Source organism: Fistularia commersonii, chromosome 22 (assembly GCF_037954325.1).
Source record: "Fistularia commersonii isolate RoL2024-O1a breed Wild chromosome 22, RoL_Fcom_v1.0, whole genome shotgun sequence".
Classification (NCBI taxonomy): Eukaryota; Metazoa; Chordata; class Actinopteri; order Syngnathiformes; family Fistulariidae; genus Fistularia; species Fistularia commersonii.
This window is the reverse complement of record NC_141305.1, coordinates 9,945,520-9,962,962: the sequence shown is the minus strand read 5'-3', so window position 1 is coordinate 9,962,962 and position 17,443 is coordinate 9,945,520. Positions and strand designations below refer to the sequence as shown.

General features: G+C 43.2%; 1 protein-coding gene across 14 annotated transcripts in view; it reads right to left on the bottom strand.

The window, feature by feature from the left end:
- The window catches only part of fbrsl1 (fibrosin-like 1), a 294,403-nt gene that overhangs the window by 16,573 nt on the left and 260,387 nt on the right, over positions 1 to 17,443 (bottom strand). For 8 of the 14 annotated variants that reach the window (XM_086169947.1, XM_086169952.1, XM_086169939.1 and 5 more), the window contains 2 exons: positions 1,334 to 1,748; positions 582 to 832 (listed from right to left, as the gene is read on the bottom strand). In XM_086169947.1, the coding sequence (XP_086026073.1) occupies positions 582 to 832; positions 1,334 to 1,748 (666 nt within the window). The remainder of the gene's footprint in view (positions 1 to 581; positions 833 to 1,333; positions 1,749 to 17,443) is intronic. The other 6 variants (XM_086169948.1, XM_086169953.1, XM_086169940.1 and 3 more) reach the window with 1 other exon arrangement.

Sequence of the window (17,443 nt, the reverse complement as noted above, 5' to 3'; positions counted from 1 at the left end):
TCAAAATATATCTAATATCAAAATAATTATTGGATAAATAATTGAGAGCAGCCACCCGCCCATAGTTACACACAGAGTATAGGTGTGTGACCAAATATACTTTCATAAAGAACTAAACCTCTTTTAAGTACCCAAGTACAATCAGAGTGCTGTACGTGTGTAATACTATAACCAATTTCCCCCCGCTTGATGCACTATAAGCCTGAGAGTTCAAAACCCAGATGGTATCATAAATAAAGAGAATAGAAAAAAATCCTAAAATCAAGAATGTCATGCAATCTTTTAATTTCTCCCTGTTGATACAGACCACCGAACCTTAAGGGTCAAAAGTTGGTTGTTAAAAGAAATTGGTGAGAGCTACAGCGCCCCTCCCTTCTATTCTGGGGGTCACAGTGTATTGACCCGATATTGTTATAGATTTTATAGCTCAGAGATACATTTAGCTCTTGCTCGGAACCGTGAAATACAGAACCTTAGTGTATCGTTAAATCTCTATAGCGCCGTAGTTCGGTTAAAAAAGGAATTGAGTAACTGATCAATCGAATGTCAAAAAGCGCACCGGGCGTTTGAGTCTGCATTACCTGGGTAAGGGGTGCCAGCAGGGTGACCGGGCACCACTAAACTGTTGGTTGGTAAGGTCGGTGGTGGCGGTAGTGTGGCTGGGGTTGCAAACATGGCCGGATGGCGATGTGCCGGACTCCGTAGGGAGGAATAGTGCGAGGTAGAGAGGTTGGCTATGGACAAAGGCAAGGCAGGGGCTGAGGATGGGAGCCCGCTGAGATGGTGGTGGGGAGCTGGGGGTAAATGATGCTTAGGAAGAACTGGACTGCTGCTGAAAATTAAAATGGTAGACAAACAAACAAACACACAAAAAAAGGACAATTGAGTGAGCTTAACTGTATTTACTTTTTTAATTTGGTGTTAAATAACAATAAAGAGGAAAAAGACAGAGAATTCTCCTTCCTTGTGCAACATGTCAAACATTGCCATTTACCAAGCTACATATATGTGCCAATTCCCTTTAACATAGAGATGGGAAAAAAATCTGCTTTTTTAGATGTGGTAAGTGCACTTGTGCAAAACTGTTCTCTTTAAATTTAAGGATGGCACTTGTCAACACTATCTGGAATGCAGAGTCTTGTTTCAAAAATATAAGACAATAAAAGTGAATCACCTCCATCCTTATTATAGATTTATTCTTACTTAAAAAGTTGCTTAATATTCAGTTTCACTGTGTGTCATGGCAATATCAAGATCATAACCTACAGTCTGTTTGCTGTGCAGTTCCACATGTGTAACTTGTATAACCCTCCAAGCCCTTGTAGCAACCCACCTGATGTCGTGGAGGCTGTTGTACTGCAGCGGATGATGCACCTGGTGGCTAAATACTGGCCGGGTGTGATGCTGTAGGGGTGGATGAAGACAATGCTCCTGGTGTGAGTGTGGGTGAGGAGGATGAGGCTGGGGTGGTGCCCTCAGCAGGGAAGGGGAAGGGACAGGGGCTGGAGGTTGCTGCTCCTTCTTGACACTGAGGGGAGGCGGAGTGGGGAGTCGAAATCTCGGAGGCTCCGGGGGAGCCGCAGCTGCGGCGGGGGCCGGGGAGCCGGTAGGAGCTGAGGCCGGGGTGGGGCTGGGTAGCGGAGGTGCAAAGGGCACCTCTCTGTTGCTCTGCTCCTGACTGCGCTGAAGCCCTGACACTTTAGTTGAGCTGCAAAGCTTCGACTCTGCGCTCTCATTCGTTGGCACACCTGGAAAAGACACAGAACAACAAATACAGCTGTCAAGGCCATTTCTGAGCACATTCACCTGATTTTTTTTTTTTTTTTAGCATGTCAGTCATTAATTTGTTTGATTAAACAAAGCTTCATTCCCGAAACAGCCGGTGGACGTTGGACGGCTGTTTGTCTGCTTCTCATATATCTGTATCTTCATATAATCAATGACGGGCAAAACACAGCTCACTTTCCGACGTTATTATGTTACGCTAATGTCTTAAGACCAAGGTTCCACTTGTTTCTCTCTCCTTAGGTTTCGTTAAGTGTTTAATCAGGTCATTTTCATGCTTGACTATAATCAGATGATCCCATTTCTTCTTGCGATCCAGTCAGTATGAATAAATCACAGCTAATTAAAGTTAAATGTAGGCCCCTATTCAGGGCTTTGCTGAGCACACAATCTGGCATGAAATAATTATGTTTCAATTGTGCGGTGAAGAGACATCGCTGGCCCTTATCTTGGCCTCTCTGTCACAGCCTCTCTCTGTCCTCCGCTCCTGATCTGTCAAGGGATTTGGGAAACCATAGAAAAGAACGCAGCAATCTGCTCAACTCTGTCTTTACCATTCATCAGTGTTCTTTTTTTGCATTCAAGAAACCTTAATAATCAGCATTCCGCTAAACGAATTTTCATACTGAGGCAGTTGCGGTTGAATGCTGCAATTATCTGCTGTTATAGCAAGGAAATGAAAGTGGAAGAAAAATGCAGCACCTCTATGCTGTTCACATACAAATAATTCGGAGCATTTGCAAATCTTAATGAAAATGATGACCCGTTTGGCGATCTTCTCCTCCCTTTAGGAGAAGCAAAATTGGTCTGAGGAAATGGTAGAGCTCCAAACTGCAACACGGTTGTGACTTCTGAACTCATCAAAGCTAAGAGTGGTGAAATATGTTCTAAGCACAAAAAGATAAAATGTGAAGAAAATATCTAAGAAAGAAATCGCACATGAAAAGAGACAGACGAAAAGCGAAGACAGCTCTGGAAATCAGGCTCTCTAAGTGGCTCTTATCTACAGCTACGATGCCACAGCGCTGCAGTCAGAAGGCTTTCTAGTGCCTCAATTAAAAAAGCTCCACGGGCACCCTCAACAGTTACAAAAAATGAGAAGCGCCGGGAGCTGCTGTCAAGCCACTGGAAACTCAACATGCGGCCCGCTAATGGAATATCCAGTCCCTATTAACAGCCTGCTTAATCTTTCAAGGATCCTAACACCTATAAATAGACAAATCAAAAGGCAGGGCAGAGCTTTTCTTTTTTTTTTTATTTGTTCCTCCCTCCCCGCCTTCCCTTGATGCAATTTACTGGAGAACTGTGGCTGGCTAAGGTGTGACAATTTTCAAAATGAAATCTTGAGTCTGGCCATTTATAGACCACCAGATTTATAGGGGGCTGGGATTTGAATGAAACCAGCAAGCTCTTGTTCTTGAAAGAAAAACCTAAAGGCAAAGACAGAGAGAATATCTCGCGCAGACAAACAAAGGCAAAAAGGCAAATAAATATCCATAGTCAAAATGTCGCTGTCGGGTGATGTTGCTGTGGCAACCTGTTCTCCCAGACACACTGCGAGTTGGGTGATACTGAGGGAAGTCTCACCACAACGACAAGAAACTGGGGTTTTAATACTAAGGCTGAGAAGCCAGGGCTGCAGTGAGCAATGGCTTAATGATGATTCTAATGGCATATAATGGAAGCAGGGTGGTATCAACTCAGAACCCCCCCTCATTAAAAACACTGTGCATCATAGACATGCCACAACAGACAATCACTCCTACAGAAATATAAATATACACAAATTAGAGAATGTACACAGGTTAAAGAATAAAACACGCACACACGCACAATGTCATAACATCCTAATTTAACTGCTGAGCAGCAAACAAAGACATGACATCAATTCGCAATTTCAAATACTACTTTTGTGATTTGATCCACCCAGGATCCAATGGCGATATGCTACTTTTTGCTCTTTATAAGTGGATATTTGTCTAGCAGCTGTGCAAATAATCCACATTTGTTGACATCATACTTGCTGTCAAGCCAATGAACATTTAATTGCAGCGTTTAACTGCAAGTAACTGTTTTCTGTGTTTCATCAGATGCTATTTTGAGTATAAGGTAAGACAAAACAATAAGGTAGTAGACACGTGAGACATGTGCGGTATATGGAGGAAAGCCACATTTTTCAGCGAACGGTTCACTGTTGCAAGGCCTCACAGCTGTCAGATTGCGTTCCATGCATTTTAGCAAACCTGCAAAAATCTGCATTGGTCTGTGTTCTTTTCCTCGGGACATTGAACACACTGCACCTTCCTGCAATCGCATACGGGGGGGAAACAGTGGGCACGCGGTAGGCAGCTGTGTGAAACAAATGCTATTTGAGTGTCTGTACAACAAATACACTGCTTTGAAGGCCTTCCCTGCAAACCTGAGCAGATGGTGCGAGTGAGTCGGGTTGGAGGAAAGCCCGATGGTAGAGGGTTGCCCCTCAACACGCACGCCCTGCCCAACAGTTGGGTTAGTGCACTATGGGGACAAGTGACATTCCCTTGGGGGGTGTTGGCAAGTCTGTTCACCAGATGACATCTCATCCTTATATTGATCCGTCTATAGTTGTTGCTGTGACTCTGGGGAATTGGACCTTGCCCTGAGCACACGCGCTCGAGTTTGTAGCGATTCATGGTTGGGGGTTAAAGAGGCGGTGATACAAGGGGAAAAGTGACAGACAGACAACAGGCTTGTGGGATTCACTCGTGAAAACTGATGTGTCCAGAGGGCGTCCTGGGTGAGCTCAGCACTGCTACACAGCTGTTACTGTCTTTGATAGCCTCCAATTGTGACTCTGTCGGTCCATGTGGAACATCTGGAGAGCTGGCAATGATCTGATCCTATGTGGCCTTTATGCAGTCAGATGATCCGGTTTAGTCTAGACAACCCGAGAATGGTTTGTCCCTCATTTGGAATGGACTGCTATTGTCAAAGATATCTTAATAAAGAATCATGGGTCCTTGTGTTGACCTTTACATCACCTTGAAGAATCTGCTGACACATACCATGTCACAGCAAAAGACAGAAGCTGACAGGCGTCACTGTCAATTCGATTCTTCACCACTATTGTCTTTGAATGGATCCTTTATTTGATCAATCTGTGAACCACTTTGTACTTGTGCACACCTGGCATAACACAAAGAGGACCCGGTGACCTCATGAATGAGATAAGGGCCCCCGGTGAACATTTGTGATGTGGCCTCAAACGAAAACCCTTAGAAAATAAAAAGAAATACCCCGCATGCAAATTAAGTGTGTTACATAAATTACCTTCCCCACTGCTGGCACCAATGCTAGTGTACACAGCAACCGGCAAAACAGAACCTGTATGCAAATAGTCTTTTCAGATTAGATGCTGTGGTATGCAAATTCTTCCTGTGACAGGGGTGCGGTGGAGGTAGGCCTCGCAGAAGCTTAAGGCCACTGGGTGTTCTCATTTAGTAGGCAAACATTGTGGTTCACTACCTTCATGCCTTTGCCAAAGCATTAACAGTCAGTGCACTGATAGTATAAGGCCACAAACAGACAGATATTTAAATAAAATGGGATATCTATTGGAAGACGATGGAGGATGTGGAAAGTGTGTACAATGCCCGCTGCCTTGATCTGCTTCCTGCTGGCTCAGTTTCACAGAATATTGCGCTGCTCTTGATGGATGAGCACAAAATGATTTGGTTTGTCTCTCGACAAGCAATCTGCACCGAGCCAAAGCCTCGCTCACAAGTTTGTGACTGCGGAAGATGGCAACAACAGATACTGGCAGAAGTCGGGAAACAGCAGTCTTGCTAATCAACACTTCATTGCCATGAGGTATTCAGTCATAAAAAGGTGGGGTGATTTCAGCAAAATGATTTTTGTATGGCAGGAACAGAAGGGTTGAGCAGCGTCGAAACGTTGCGCTAATAATAAAATCATAAGAGAAATTTGCGATGGCTCGCTTTCCCTCGCACGATTTAATCTGCCTCGAGCATCTCCAGGCTGGTAATGAGTGGAGCCAAGGCAACGTTTTTGCAAATCACTCAGAGATGTTAATGGGGGAGTGAACAAGGAGAAAGCTATCCAAGATAGCTAAAGAGTGGGGACAGCTGGCACGTTTCAATTATTTCTCTGTCTTCTCACTGCAGCTGACAAAAGGAGTGGATGGCAGCAGAATGGGGATGGGTGTTAAGCTGTAACACGTTTACAGTGAAAGCCCTAGCATAAATTGAGAACCTAATGTTCATTTCAGAGAGCTGGCAGCTCCAGCTGAGATGAATCTCTCTTTCAGGCAAATATCAGATCCCAATTGAAATGGCTGCCATATGGTGCAAGACACATATGCCATTTACCTCTCAGGGTACATATGCCAATATTGTGGAGGCAGGCAAATGGCGACGAGCTCCTCTTCTCATCAGACAGGACAGACATAGACAGACGGATCTGGTCAAGATGCTTACTGTCAAAGTCCAACATGTCATGTTTCCCACATGTTCTTAGACATTCTATCACTATGGCATACAGTGACAGAGAGAGAAACCACTTGCTCATCCCAGACTCCACATCAGGACCCATCCCCCAGCAGAGCGGCTTTGAGCAGGACTCATGTCGGGGACAGCCATCAGTCTCAGCCTCTTATGAACACAGCTAGGTCGTCTAAGGTCAGGACCACTGGGCTCTTCTAAATAAAGGGATGGCCATCTTATAAGTTTCAACTGAAATCCCTAAAGTCTAATGGCTTCTATCACTCGGCCCACCATGCCAGCTTGGAATTTGACCCCTTTCACTGTCACTGACCCATCACCGACCCCGGTAACCCCTCTTGCCCTCCGGGCTGCTGAGGACGGAAAGCTAACAGACAGGGAAAAGAGGGTCTCTCTCTAAACTTTAAGGACGATTTTTTTTGTTGACAGGAACAGAAGCCTTCAAGAGTTATTTGTTCAGTGCTGCAAGCGCTAGCCTTATCATTTCATTAATTAGCATGACACGCCTGCCCAATGGACTTGAACACCGCAGCGGCAGCTGTCTCAATTGATTATGGCAATGGACGTAGCGCTGCAATTATCGAGGTGACTGGAGACAACGGCTGCCACTTCTAATAAAGTACTTAACTCCTGCCTCCCATATCATTGCACAGCGGTGGGAGGACGGTGGCAGCCTCCCTGTGTCTCCCATACCATTAAGACCTTTTCAGAGTGTCTCCATGGGCTGCAGTGGAGCTCAGTGTGGGCTGTAGTTCTTGAGCAGCGTGTCAGCTTTACTTAAGCTTGCATAACGCCTGAACAGTATCAGTTTGGTCCCACTGAGGAAAGCATCCCTTATTAGCCCACCAGCTGGCTTGCAATCCACAGAAAAACGGAAGTAAAGAAGGTTGGAAAGATGGGGAGAAGGAGAGATAATGAGATGTTAGAGGCACAAAGAAAGGGGGATTTGCCTGCAAGTCCAAACAGACATGGAGAGGGTGAGTGCACAGCAATGTAAACAGAGACACTGCTTTCCGGCCTTTGTCTCATGTATGAACACGCATGAAGCCCACATGCCTCTAAGTGGATATAATATTATCTTTCAGTGTTTTGCTGATTACTCCTCAATGAAAGGGAAATGGCTGGGCTGAAAATCCTTCAACAAATCCTAAGTGGCATGACAGTGGGCTGAAAGAGCCTGCATGTTTTTCTTTTCGTCCTCCGACATCTCCGTTTTCACTCCTAACTCTGAAAGCAAGGAGACAATCGGAGGCTGACAGCTTGTAACCATTCTCTAGATTTCATTCACTATTTTGACATATGCAGCCACTGCAGCTTGTGCCATGAAAACAGTGCGACAAATACTTTTGCAAAATGTTTGCAAAATTATTATTATTATCATTTTGCAAATGTTGGTAAATGTTTTGCAGATACAGGGGCTTGTCAAAATGAGTAATGCAATGTGTGGTTTAGACAGATGTTGCCTTACTGCCCAGCCTTTAGATGCAAATAACATTCAGGCAAATAAATCAAGACATTTTCATGATGTCAAACAAGTCTGTCACCTAGGAAAAAGGGAGGATTGTGGGCTTTTAGCTCTAATATTTTGAGGGATTATTGTGTTTTAACAAATTAATCAAATATTTATATAAAATCAAGAGAGAGGGAGAGAGTGAAAGAGAGGCCTGTCAACCGCCATGTTTTTCACGATAATTATCGTCTTTTTGCAATCACGGCCTGTCCTTATCTGCTAATCAAAACTAGGCACTTCATTGCCAGTTGGGCACTGCAATGGCGAATGGACATATTTCACTCAACGTGTAAATAATGGTACCATTTAAACCCAGTTCCAGAGAACCCAATATAGCTCTTGAACTGCTTGATTTTTTTTATACCTTCAAAGTGTCTCAAATACAAAATCCTTTTCCCTATTTTTTTTAAGATGTAATATTTTGCGATGGAATACCTAACTAACCCTAACATCAAAATACTTCTATATTTACTGGAGTAAATATAATTGCCATTTAATATGCATTATATATGAAAACCTTAGACAAAGTTCTCTTGAAAAAAAAAACAAATAAACTATGATAGTGGGCTGTTTGTCAAAGGTTAAACCTAAATGCATGTTTAAGTGCCCTGGTTTTTGTTTTCTAGGTTTTCAGGCCCCGAGAGAATGCAGTATGGACACGCCGACTTAATGAATGGCCACTCTATAGTGGAATCTTGAAACTGAGCTTCTCCTGAGGTGCTGCTGGGTAATTAAGTTACAGATGGGGTTCCCAACAGCTGCTGAACCTTAGACAAGAACAGCTTTTTTCCCTTGCTAATGGCAACTTGCCAGAAGACCCGAATTCTTATAAACTACACAAATGTTCCTACATCAGGCAGGATCATGGAAATATCAAAGTAAATACTTAACAAAATAATTGAAATGGTTTTCACTGATGGGAGTGAGATTGATTTTGTTCTGGTTGACATGACACACTCAGAGCATCAAGTCTGAGTCAGAAAAAGCTTGGTTAGAAAAATAAACACAATAGGCTCCTAAAACAATTAATCTAACTACTGTGTTCACCACCGTTGTTGGCATAAAGTAATATTAGAATGGTGCATCAGTATTGCAAACATTTGCTATCCTTCACCACACCCAATTCATCATTCTTGATTGGAGAGAGAGCATGAGAGAGAAAGACAAATGAAGTCACCCACACTGGAGGAGAAAGATGGAGAGAGATGGTGGTTAATAAGGTGGAGGAGAGAGGAGAGGGAGCAGAGGGCAGGGTGCTGTGTCAGGTAAACTAATGGAGGCAAGGCCAGGATCCTGACCTGTGGGACTCCTGCTAACCACAGTCCACCTTTGTCTCTTTCTCTTAGGTCCTCATCACACAGAGAGACAGGCCTCAATACATGTACACATACACAAAAAAAAGACTGAGCCTTGTTCCTCCAGCATACTGATCAGGAAGCAGTGACACCAGCCTGAAAGTTGTTGAGGCCGCTACTAGATTTCATAATGGAATTCTGAGTGTGGTATGCAAAGAATTGATTTGATTGGGAGTGAGAAGGCAGCGTGTCAATTTAGGGAACGCACGTGTGCGTACGTTTGTGAGAGGTGTAGGTAAACAGTGGTAAAATTACCCTGCAAAATGAGCCAAATTGCTTGTAAGATGAAATACATAACATGAGGAAAAACAAACACCACAGGTCCAAGGAAAGCATCAAACAAGGCGGGTTGGCACCGGTCGAAAAAAAAAAAGAGAAACGACGACAAACAAAAAAACAAGACACAACAAGCATAACCTTGACGTATTTTAGACCATAGATGAAAATACAGAAAAAGTAAAAAGAATCAAAATCAAACCAGCAAGTGTGTCTGGCTCATGAATCCGTGTCAAAGTGGAGGCTCCACACCACATCAAACCCTGTAAATTCTCCTGAAAGCCTCCCCTTTCAGTTTAGCAGCCAGCTTTTAGATTATTGTGTGCTACTAAAAGGTAAGTGTTCAGTCTGTCACACTTGTGAGTGTGTTTTAAGCACCATAAAGTATTGAGACCCAGATGGCTCAAGCTCCCTGAAAAGCACGTCCCCACATCTTGGGCTGCGGTGGCACCTGCTCCCGGGATTAGGTCAGTGTTAGGCCAAACCAGCAAACAGTGTGCTGCAGCTGATAAGAGGCCCAAGGTTCTTTACCGCTTGTCCTGCACTTAACAGCTGATGAGTCAATACCCACATCATTAGTGATAGCAAAAGCCATATATTGATCATTTCCCGAAACACAGCTATCATTTTGATGCAATTTGACCATTAGACTTCAACAGATGCGGTCTTTCGAAGGTCAATATCGGTCCTTACATTTTTAGAATGAACCTATCTCAGCTGCTATCCGACCGTATTTACCCTCATCTTCAATAAACATCATTTGTTGGCGGCGTCCTCGGAATTATCTTTAAAAAATGCAAATGTAAACCTTCACTTGGAGTGATAGGTAGATTCCATCAACAGAGGAGGGAGCTATGTGTATACACATCCTTTTGGTCAAACATTCTTATAACAATCTTTCTCTTTGCTTTCCAAAGCAAATAGTTTAGAAATCCCCATCCTGCAGCTCAACACAGCAGCACTAACCCAACAGACAGGAAGGTTGGAACCCATGCTCTGCTGAATGGGGTATTACAGTTAGTCCGTAGCCATTAGGGGCCCCACCACCGGGTCCCAGTGCAGGGAATTCACTGGTAGCCAAAAACAACAGCCCAACAGATGAGCGTTTGAATATTGTAGAAGACCACACTGTGGATGTTCTCCTTTTTTACCCCTCCCCTGAAAGGGCCAAAATGCAGTCCCCTGTGTCAGAACGAATTACCCCCTGTCTGTTAACAAACACTGGGACGATTAATGGCACTCACGCCCAGTGAAACACAGGCCCAAACACAAGCCCTTTTGCAGCAGTGCGTGTCAGGTTACCGCTTTCACCATGTGCTGAGTTCAGGGCTAATAGGCTAGGCTCTGTAGCAAACCCACCCCTCTGTCAAACATACTGTATAACTACAAGACTGCGGTATTCCTCCTAGACAGAGTGGCTCTCATAAGTCACTGACAGCAACATGGGGGCTTATATATTACTACTGGAAAGGTATGGAGATCAGGAAAACCGAGAAAAAAAAACCCCAAAAAACGTGGAAGACGACCACCCATCTGGAAGTGCTTGGAAAATACTTTATGCGACGGGCTGATGTTTCTGTTTGATTTGAGATTTAGTTTCCTGAGTTCACCTCCCGTTTGCTCAAAATTCCCCCTTGTGATTTCTTCTTATATATTGAACTTCTTGTCCGTCATGGAATCTGCAGCATTTTACATTTGTTCAGTTCCTGGCAACGGTTTTCTTCATCTTTATAAGTCTGTGTGAACTGCTTTCCAACATGTCCAATCCATTACAAGCATGTTTGTAATATCCATCTAGGCTGACGACTGTCCCCTTGCCAGCAATTGTACATTATCCAAGCGTGTTTGGCCACAATCGCCTACCATCTGGCTATGTCACTGAGCATTACAGCCTCATCTGCAAACAACATTGGCTCTGTATCACTCAACACAGATGAGCTTAAAAGACACATAGTAGGACAGTGGAATCTTCAAACAAATGCAGAGGAAGAAAAAAAAATCCCACTCTTTCTGGCAGAGTGGGGCTGCTGGGAATGAGGGATTAAAAACAAGAAAAACCTGCAAGTGATCACAAGCAACACGCTTTACATTTCAGGCCTGACAGTGGTGATAAGACACTGGTCATGTATTCCCAAGTATACAATGAAAATGCCTTCCACGCTGCAACTGGCTCTGTTTCTGATTTAGGTGGAGGATTAGGATTAGACAGATGATGTGATGAGAGCTTCTGCTCTCAAGAGTATCCTCCTTTTTTTTTTTTCTTTTGTTTAACTCTTCCTACAAGCCTAAAACAGAAAAACTCATCAGTTTTAGCCAGTGACAGATTGTCGAAAGAAAGAACTTTACTTTTTCACTCAGAAGCTCAGACTTTGGTGACACTAGTGCCAGTATACTGCCCAGTGAATTCTCCTGAAAGTCCATGAACAATCCTCCCAATATTTACATACAAGAGTATATAGTATTGAGGTGGCACGGCTTCGAGCAGCCGTCCTCGGAACTGAAATGTTCCTCGTTCGATTTCCGTGTTTTTCCGAGCCTGTCGAAGTGTCGTTGGGCGAGACACCGAACCCCGAACTGCTTCCTTGGAGCTGCTCAGTAGCTGCCTTGGGCTCATGGGTCATCCATGCTGGGTTAAATGTAGTGGTTGAATTTTGCGGATGTTGTTGTAGTCTATGTACAACTGAATAAGACAATAATGGTCTTTCTTCTCCTTCTTCTTCTGGTAGTAGTCAGGTTTCTTTCACAAAACTGAACTGAATCAATTCAATTTTGAAACGATCGATCTAGATAGTTTCTAAGGTTTCTGTTGGTTATTCTTCTGGCAGACCCAAACTGGCTTTTGTTGTTTTTCTTCTTTTCTATATAAATGCTTACTGTTGAAGAATATCAATACGATAAAATTTGAGATTTATATATCGCTTTGCTGAAATGACTTTTATTTCTTGAGAAAGTAATTTCTCGAGAGAATCAAATTCACTAAAATGTGTCTATGTCCCTCTTGCCAGTGAAAGTAATTTCGATTGCACGATTTGAATTTCTCACTTATCAGACTTAATTTGCAAAAGTGCATGCCGCTTTCATAAAGATCATTGATTCTCTGCTACAATGGCACAAACCATTTCAGAGTATTTTAAATTTCCAACGCTTCTACTCAGGTGTTTTCATTCACTCCTGTTATGGATTCGCTTTAGGTGAAATTTAGATTGTCCAAAACACATTGTCCAACAGACAGTTCGGGTTTTGGGTTAAGTTGCCAACAGTGGTCAAGCAATTGACAACATGGACTGTAGAAAGCCAAAAGCTACCTTATACATCTCGGGGTGTCAATACTTAAGATATTGAGGGTGTGTGAGAAAAGCAAGATAATGTGATACGACTGGAAATTAAGTGCGTTTCTGGTTTCAGCATTATTGTGTCTACCTTGTGTTGCAAACAGCTGATGGCTACTCAAAAAAAAATCTGTTGGTTGAGTTAGAGGTGTCCCCCCATGGATCACAGAAACGGCTAGTACTTGTTAGCTTTGTGAGGTTTAATCTGCGTCACACTAGAAAACAAGTTTATAAAGCTGATGTGTAGGATGTTGAAGGGCCTGACTGATGGGCATTTTTAACCTTTATGAAGAAACAATTAATTCATTGAGGAGCGCTGGCCTTTGGTCATCACAGGAGACTACTGTCTGCTCACAACTCAGTACTAGGTTATGAGTTTAACAGGTATGTATTTCTCACTTTTTTCCCCAATTATCTTTGACAGCTAACTTTATAGCAACCGATTCCTAACATTAAGATGGGGGCTTGGGGTGCTCTCAGAAATGTCATATCACCAGTATTGTAAATAGAGTGTGAAAGTGAAAGGGGAAAAGCCAAAAAGTTGCTCATGCCCAAAACAACTTCTGCTAATTCTCCCTAATGGCCTGTAGAGACTTTGTAATTGCTCCCTCTCCGTAGCTGAAGCTGGATTCGATTTCAGTCGACGACTACCGGCGAACACAACGTGACAACATCAGATCGCAATGTGACTCATATCTCTCGTCAGAAAAAGCTCATCACCACCAGCATGTGGTGTAAAATGTGACGGGCTGATGGGATTAATTGATAAGTGCCAAGCTTTGTGGCCTGTACAGACAAGAGAAAGAAGTAGAACATCTACTTTCATTTTTTGTTGCAATACAAAAACTCACGCAGTAGTGACACAACAGTCTGAACATGGGGTCAGTTAATATTTTACGCCCACTGGGTTCTTTGCGCAGAGCAGACACTTTTAAATGGCCATAATAGTTGCTCTAAAGAGGCCACAGAGTGCACACGGGGATAAAATAACATACCGGTAAAGACTTTACAAGCTCAGTAATTGTTGTGCATAGAAAATTAGCACTGTCTTCAAAAACAGATTGGTTTTAAGAGCTAAAGCAATTTAACTTCACTTCCAAACAGATAACGAAAAAAAAAATAAAAATCACTCAGCAACTCAGGTGTCAGGGCACCAAGGGATTTGGAGAATTGTTGCAAAGTCCCTTGGACTCGTTGCACATGTAATGTAATGTAATTGTAATATAAAACACTATAAATATTAAAGATGAATTAAAATAATTTATGGAGCACCAAAGTGCAACATGCAGCGTGTGTGTTTGTGCTTCTGTTGAGGGCTTGCCTGCGCCCCCGCCTTCCTCCTCATATGGTATGGTGAAATGATGGGCAGCAGTGGTACAAGCTGGGAAGTCTGTAATTGCTTTCTCTGTCCCTGAAGCAGGCTCTCCTGCTTTAAATCAAAAAAGGCAATCTCTGTCAGTAATGGCTCAATTAATAATTAAACACGTGTCTTATATGCACCAAGCAACCGCTATTTATTTTCATCTCTCCGACAGGGGTGGCTGCACAAACAACATTAGCACTATCAATAAAAGGAGCATTAATATTAGTCCCTTTTTCCAAAAAACAAATTGGTTAGCCAGCATGTGGCTCTCTGCCTGTAATGATCCAAAAATTAATAAAGAAATTGGTCACATTCTGTTGGTGTCCAACAATTCCACTGTAGTAAGTTGTTTTCCGGTTATGAGTTTCTTAGCTAATCCGTCTGCCATCTGTATTTTGCTTAGAGTTTCCCTTGCATAGACTCTAAGCTCAAAGATAAGATATGTGGTAGTCAGAAAAGCCAGCACGGATCTTAGCTGTAAGGCCCCGTCTATGGGTGTGGTATACAATACAAACTGCAATATAAATTTAAATAATACCATTTACATAGGGGTAAGGGCTAGGGATCATCAGGTTTCAATAAGAAGAACAATTAGGGCAATAATTCCTACTGTGTACCAATGTATGGCCAGTGTGAGGTTTAATCTGTAATTTCAATCTGTGGAAATTTTGTGCAGCACAAAAACAAGGGCCTCAATTTTTTTTTTACCAACCGTCTGTTTGCAAGCTTTGCATTTTTTTCTCTTATATTTAGCTTCCCCTCTGCCCAAACAATAACTTGAACTCTATTAAAACACCTTGTGATGAAACAACAATAACTTTTTTTACACTGAACTCTGATCTAACGCTCCATTTCATACACTATTTCACATTCGTGTGTTCAAAAACCGAAACGTAAGAACTCAACCGTGGGTTCGACGTCAATGTAGGTACATTGCTTGATACTGTATATCCCGGCATTTCCAGTTGCATATGTTTTCATTCCATAACAGGAAGAGATATTGGAAGTGAAAAACCCCAGGCTTTGAAATGATCGCCTCTCTCAATTTCAATGGTTGCTAGCTGGCTGTTTGAAGCCTCTCCAGCCATTTTTGTTCTTCCAATATGCCTTCCCTCCAGCCATCTAGCCAGCCAGCCAGCCACACTGTCTATCTCCCTCTACTCTATTCTGATTCAATGGTGGCGAAAAGCTGATTAGTTGGTCAGAGGGTCAAACTCCATTCATTATTTAATGGGTGAGAGGCTGCAAACAGTGAGGGTGGCCACCGGGGTTAGCGATACATTACACTGACCTGGACAGAGGAGAGCTGCCCAGATGAATACAAACATGCTCTCTCATTTACTTCAATATGCCTGAGCTGCCCTCAATCCCTCCGCCCCTGACCTTGTTGCTTGCACTCCAATCCCTATTCTACCTTGCTTCCCTGGCATTCAAAGTCAACACAGTGAGGCAGCGTTTTATTTTCCTGTAAGCTTTCGCTGCAGGGGCAGGCTGGTGACTACATCTGGCCCAGGTACAGGAGGTGGAGGTGGAGGGGACCATAGCTCTTTTATTGACATGCAGCAAACAGCAGCGGTGGAACAAAGACCACTCAGCACCTATTGAGAGAGCGGGCCTACAGACAGGGTGGTTGATTAGCGATTCGACACGGGGACCCTGGACTGTGTAGCACATAATGAGAGCTTAGGGAACAAGCCATGAGCTGATGGGGGAAGGAGGAACGGCCGAGTTGGGCGGCGGGTAGAAGAGGCGGAGGCTGTGTTCCTACCGTAAGGAATTGATTTCTCACAATAGCAGAGATTGCTATATGAGTAAAAGGCTCCATAGAGTATGGACAGCTTTTAAATCCTTCAGCTACAGCCTTGGTAATGTGTTTATATATAAACAGTTAGAGGATAAGCCCCAAATCCACTGCCCGACTAAATGGTTTATACGTCTTTTTTGTTTGTTTACTTTTATGTCAATTAAGCAAATTGGTTTGACAACCCTGATGAGCGAAAGATCTGAAGTGAGTTAATTTCACATCCATGCCTCCCAATGCCTCAATACATCTGGACCGCACAGTTTCCCAAGTGTTCATCTTTCATATGGCCTGCAAGAAATGTCAACGAAGAGACGAATGTGCATCATGGCAGCTGTGCATGTGTGTGTGTGTGTGTGTGTGTGTGTGTGTGTGTGTGTTTTTGTTTCTCTTCTTCATTTGCAAGCGCTCTCCTTCCTTTGTTCCACTGTTCTAATCCAGAATGTGTGGGCTGGTAAGTTTAATGGAAACAATTTATTAAGTCCGGCTTAAAATGCCATCTGCAGCTAAGCCTCCCAAAGCCTCTAAGCTCCTGGTTTCGCCTCAGAGCTTGCTGTGTTCACGCTTACTGTAATGCTCTGTTTAAAATGAGCACAACGGGTCAAAATTAATCAGGATTACAAGGGCACAAATCCACTTCAGAAATAGGTTTTCTCCCAATCTTTCTCTTGCAGTCCCAAGATGCCCTAGGTTTGTTGGTGGACCACACACCACATGGGCTTGTCCTCACGCCACGCAGGTAGCACCTTGAACAGAGACAGGCTACCAGTGCCACAGCGACATTGCCCATAGCCACCTAAGAGGCTAGGTGTTTCTCAGATTGGAAGCTGAAAGTCATGTGGCAACTTCTCTTCACTTCCACAGGCACGGAAATGTGAAATGTTAGGCCTAAAAGTGAAGTGCATATCTGTCCTCGGTGGAGATGCCCTGTACATGCTCACCAGCTACATTTAGCTTCACATTTGCCTTCTAGCGAATGACAACAGTCAACTTTGACCTGCAATTCAATAAGAGAGTGGTGCACAAGTCTTCCTAGTGCTTTTTCTTACAGATGCCAACCTCCAGGAAATCAATAATTTGCAGGAGGTTTAAGACAGGAAGTAAACAAAAACCAATAACAGTTAGATAATATTTGCCCTACACAGTTCCTTCTCACTTCATGACCACCAACACAGACAGATATTCTGGAGACATTTTTCAAGCTATTGGATAACACCATCCCCAGAATTGCGCAGTGTGCGGCTGTTACCACAGGTACCATTAGCAAGCGTTGTGATCAGTGCTATCAGCGCGCATCTATGACAAGCATTGCTTAGTTTTCATCATCTGTGCAAAGATGATGAAAAGTAAGCATGACTGAAAGAAAGCAAGAGTGTATGGGGTTTTACCCAAAACCTTGTTCTGAGTGTGTAATTACAACCTTCGCCCTCCACTGATTACAATGTTGGTCTTTACCCTGGACTATTAACCCTGAACCTTTTCATTACTGTGACACACTGTGGGTTTGTCTGCAATCTGAACTTTG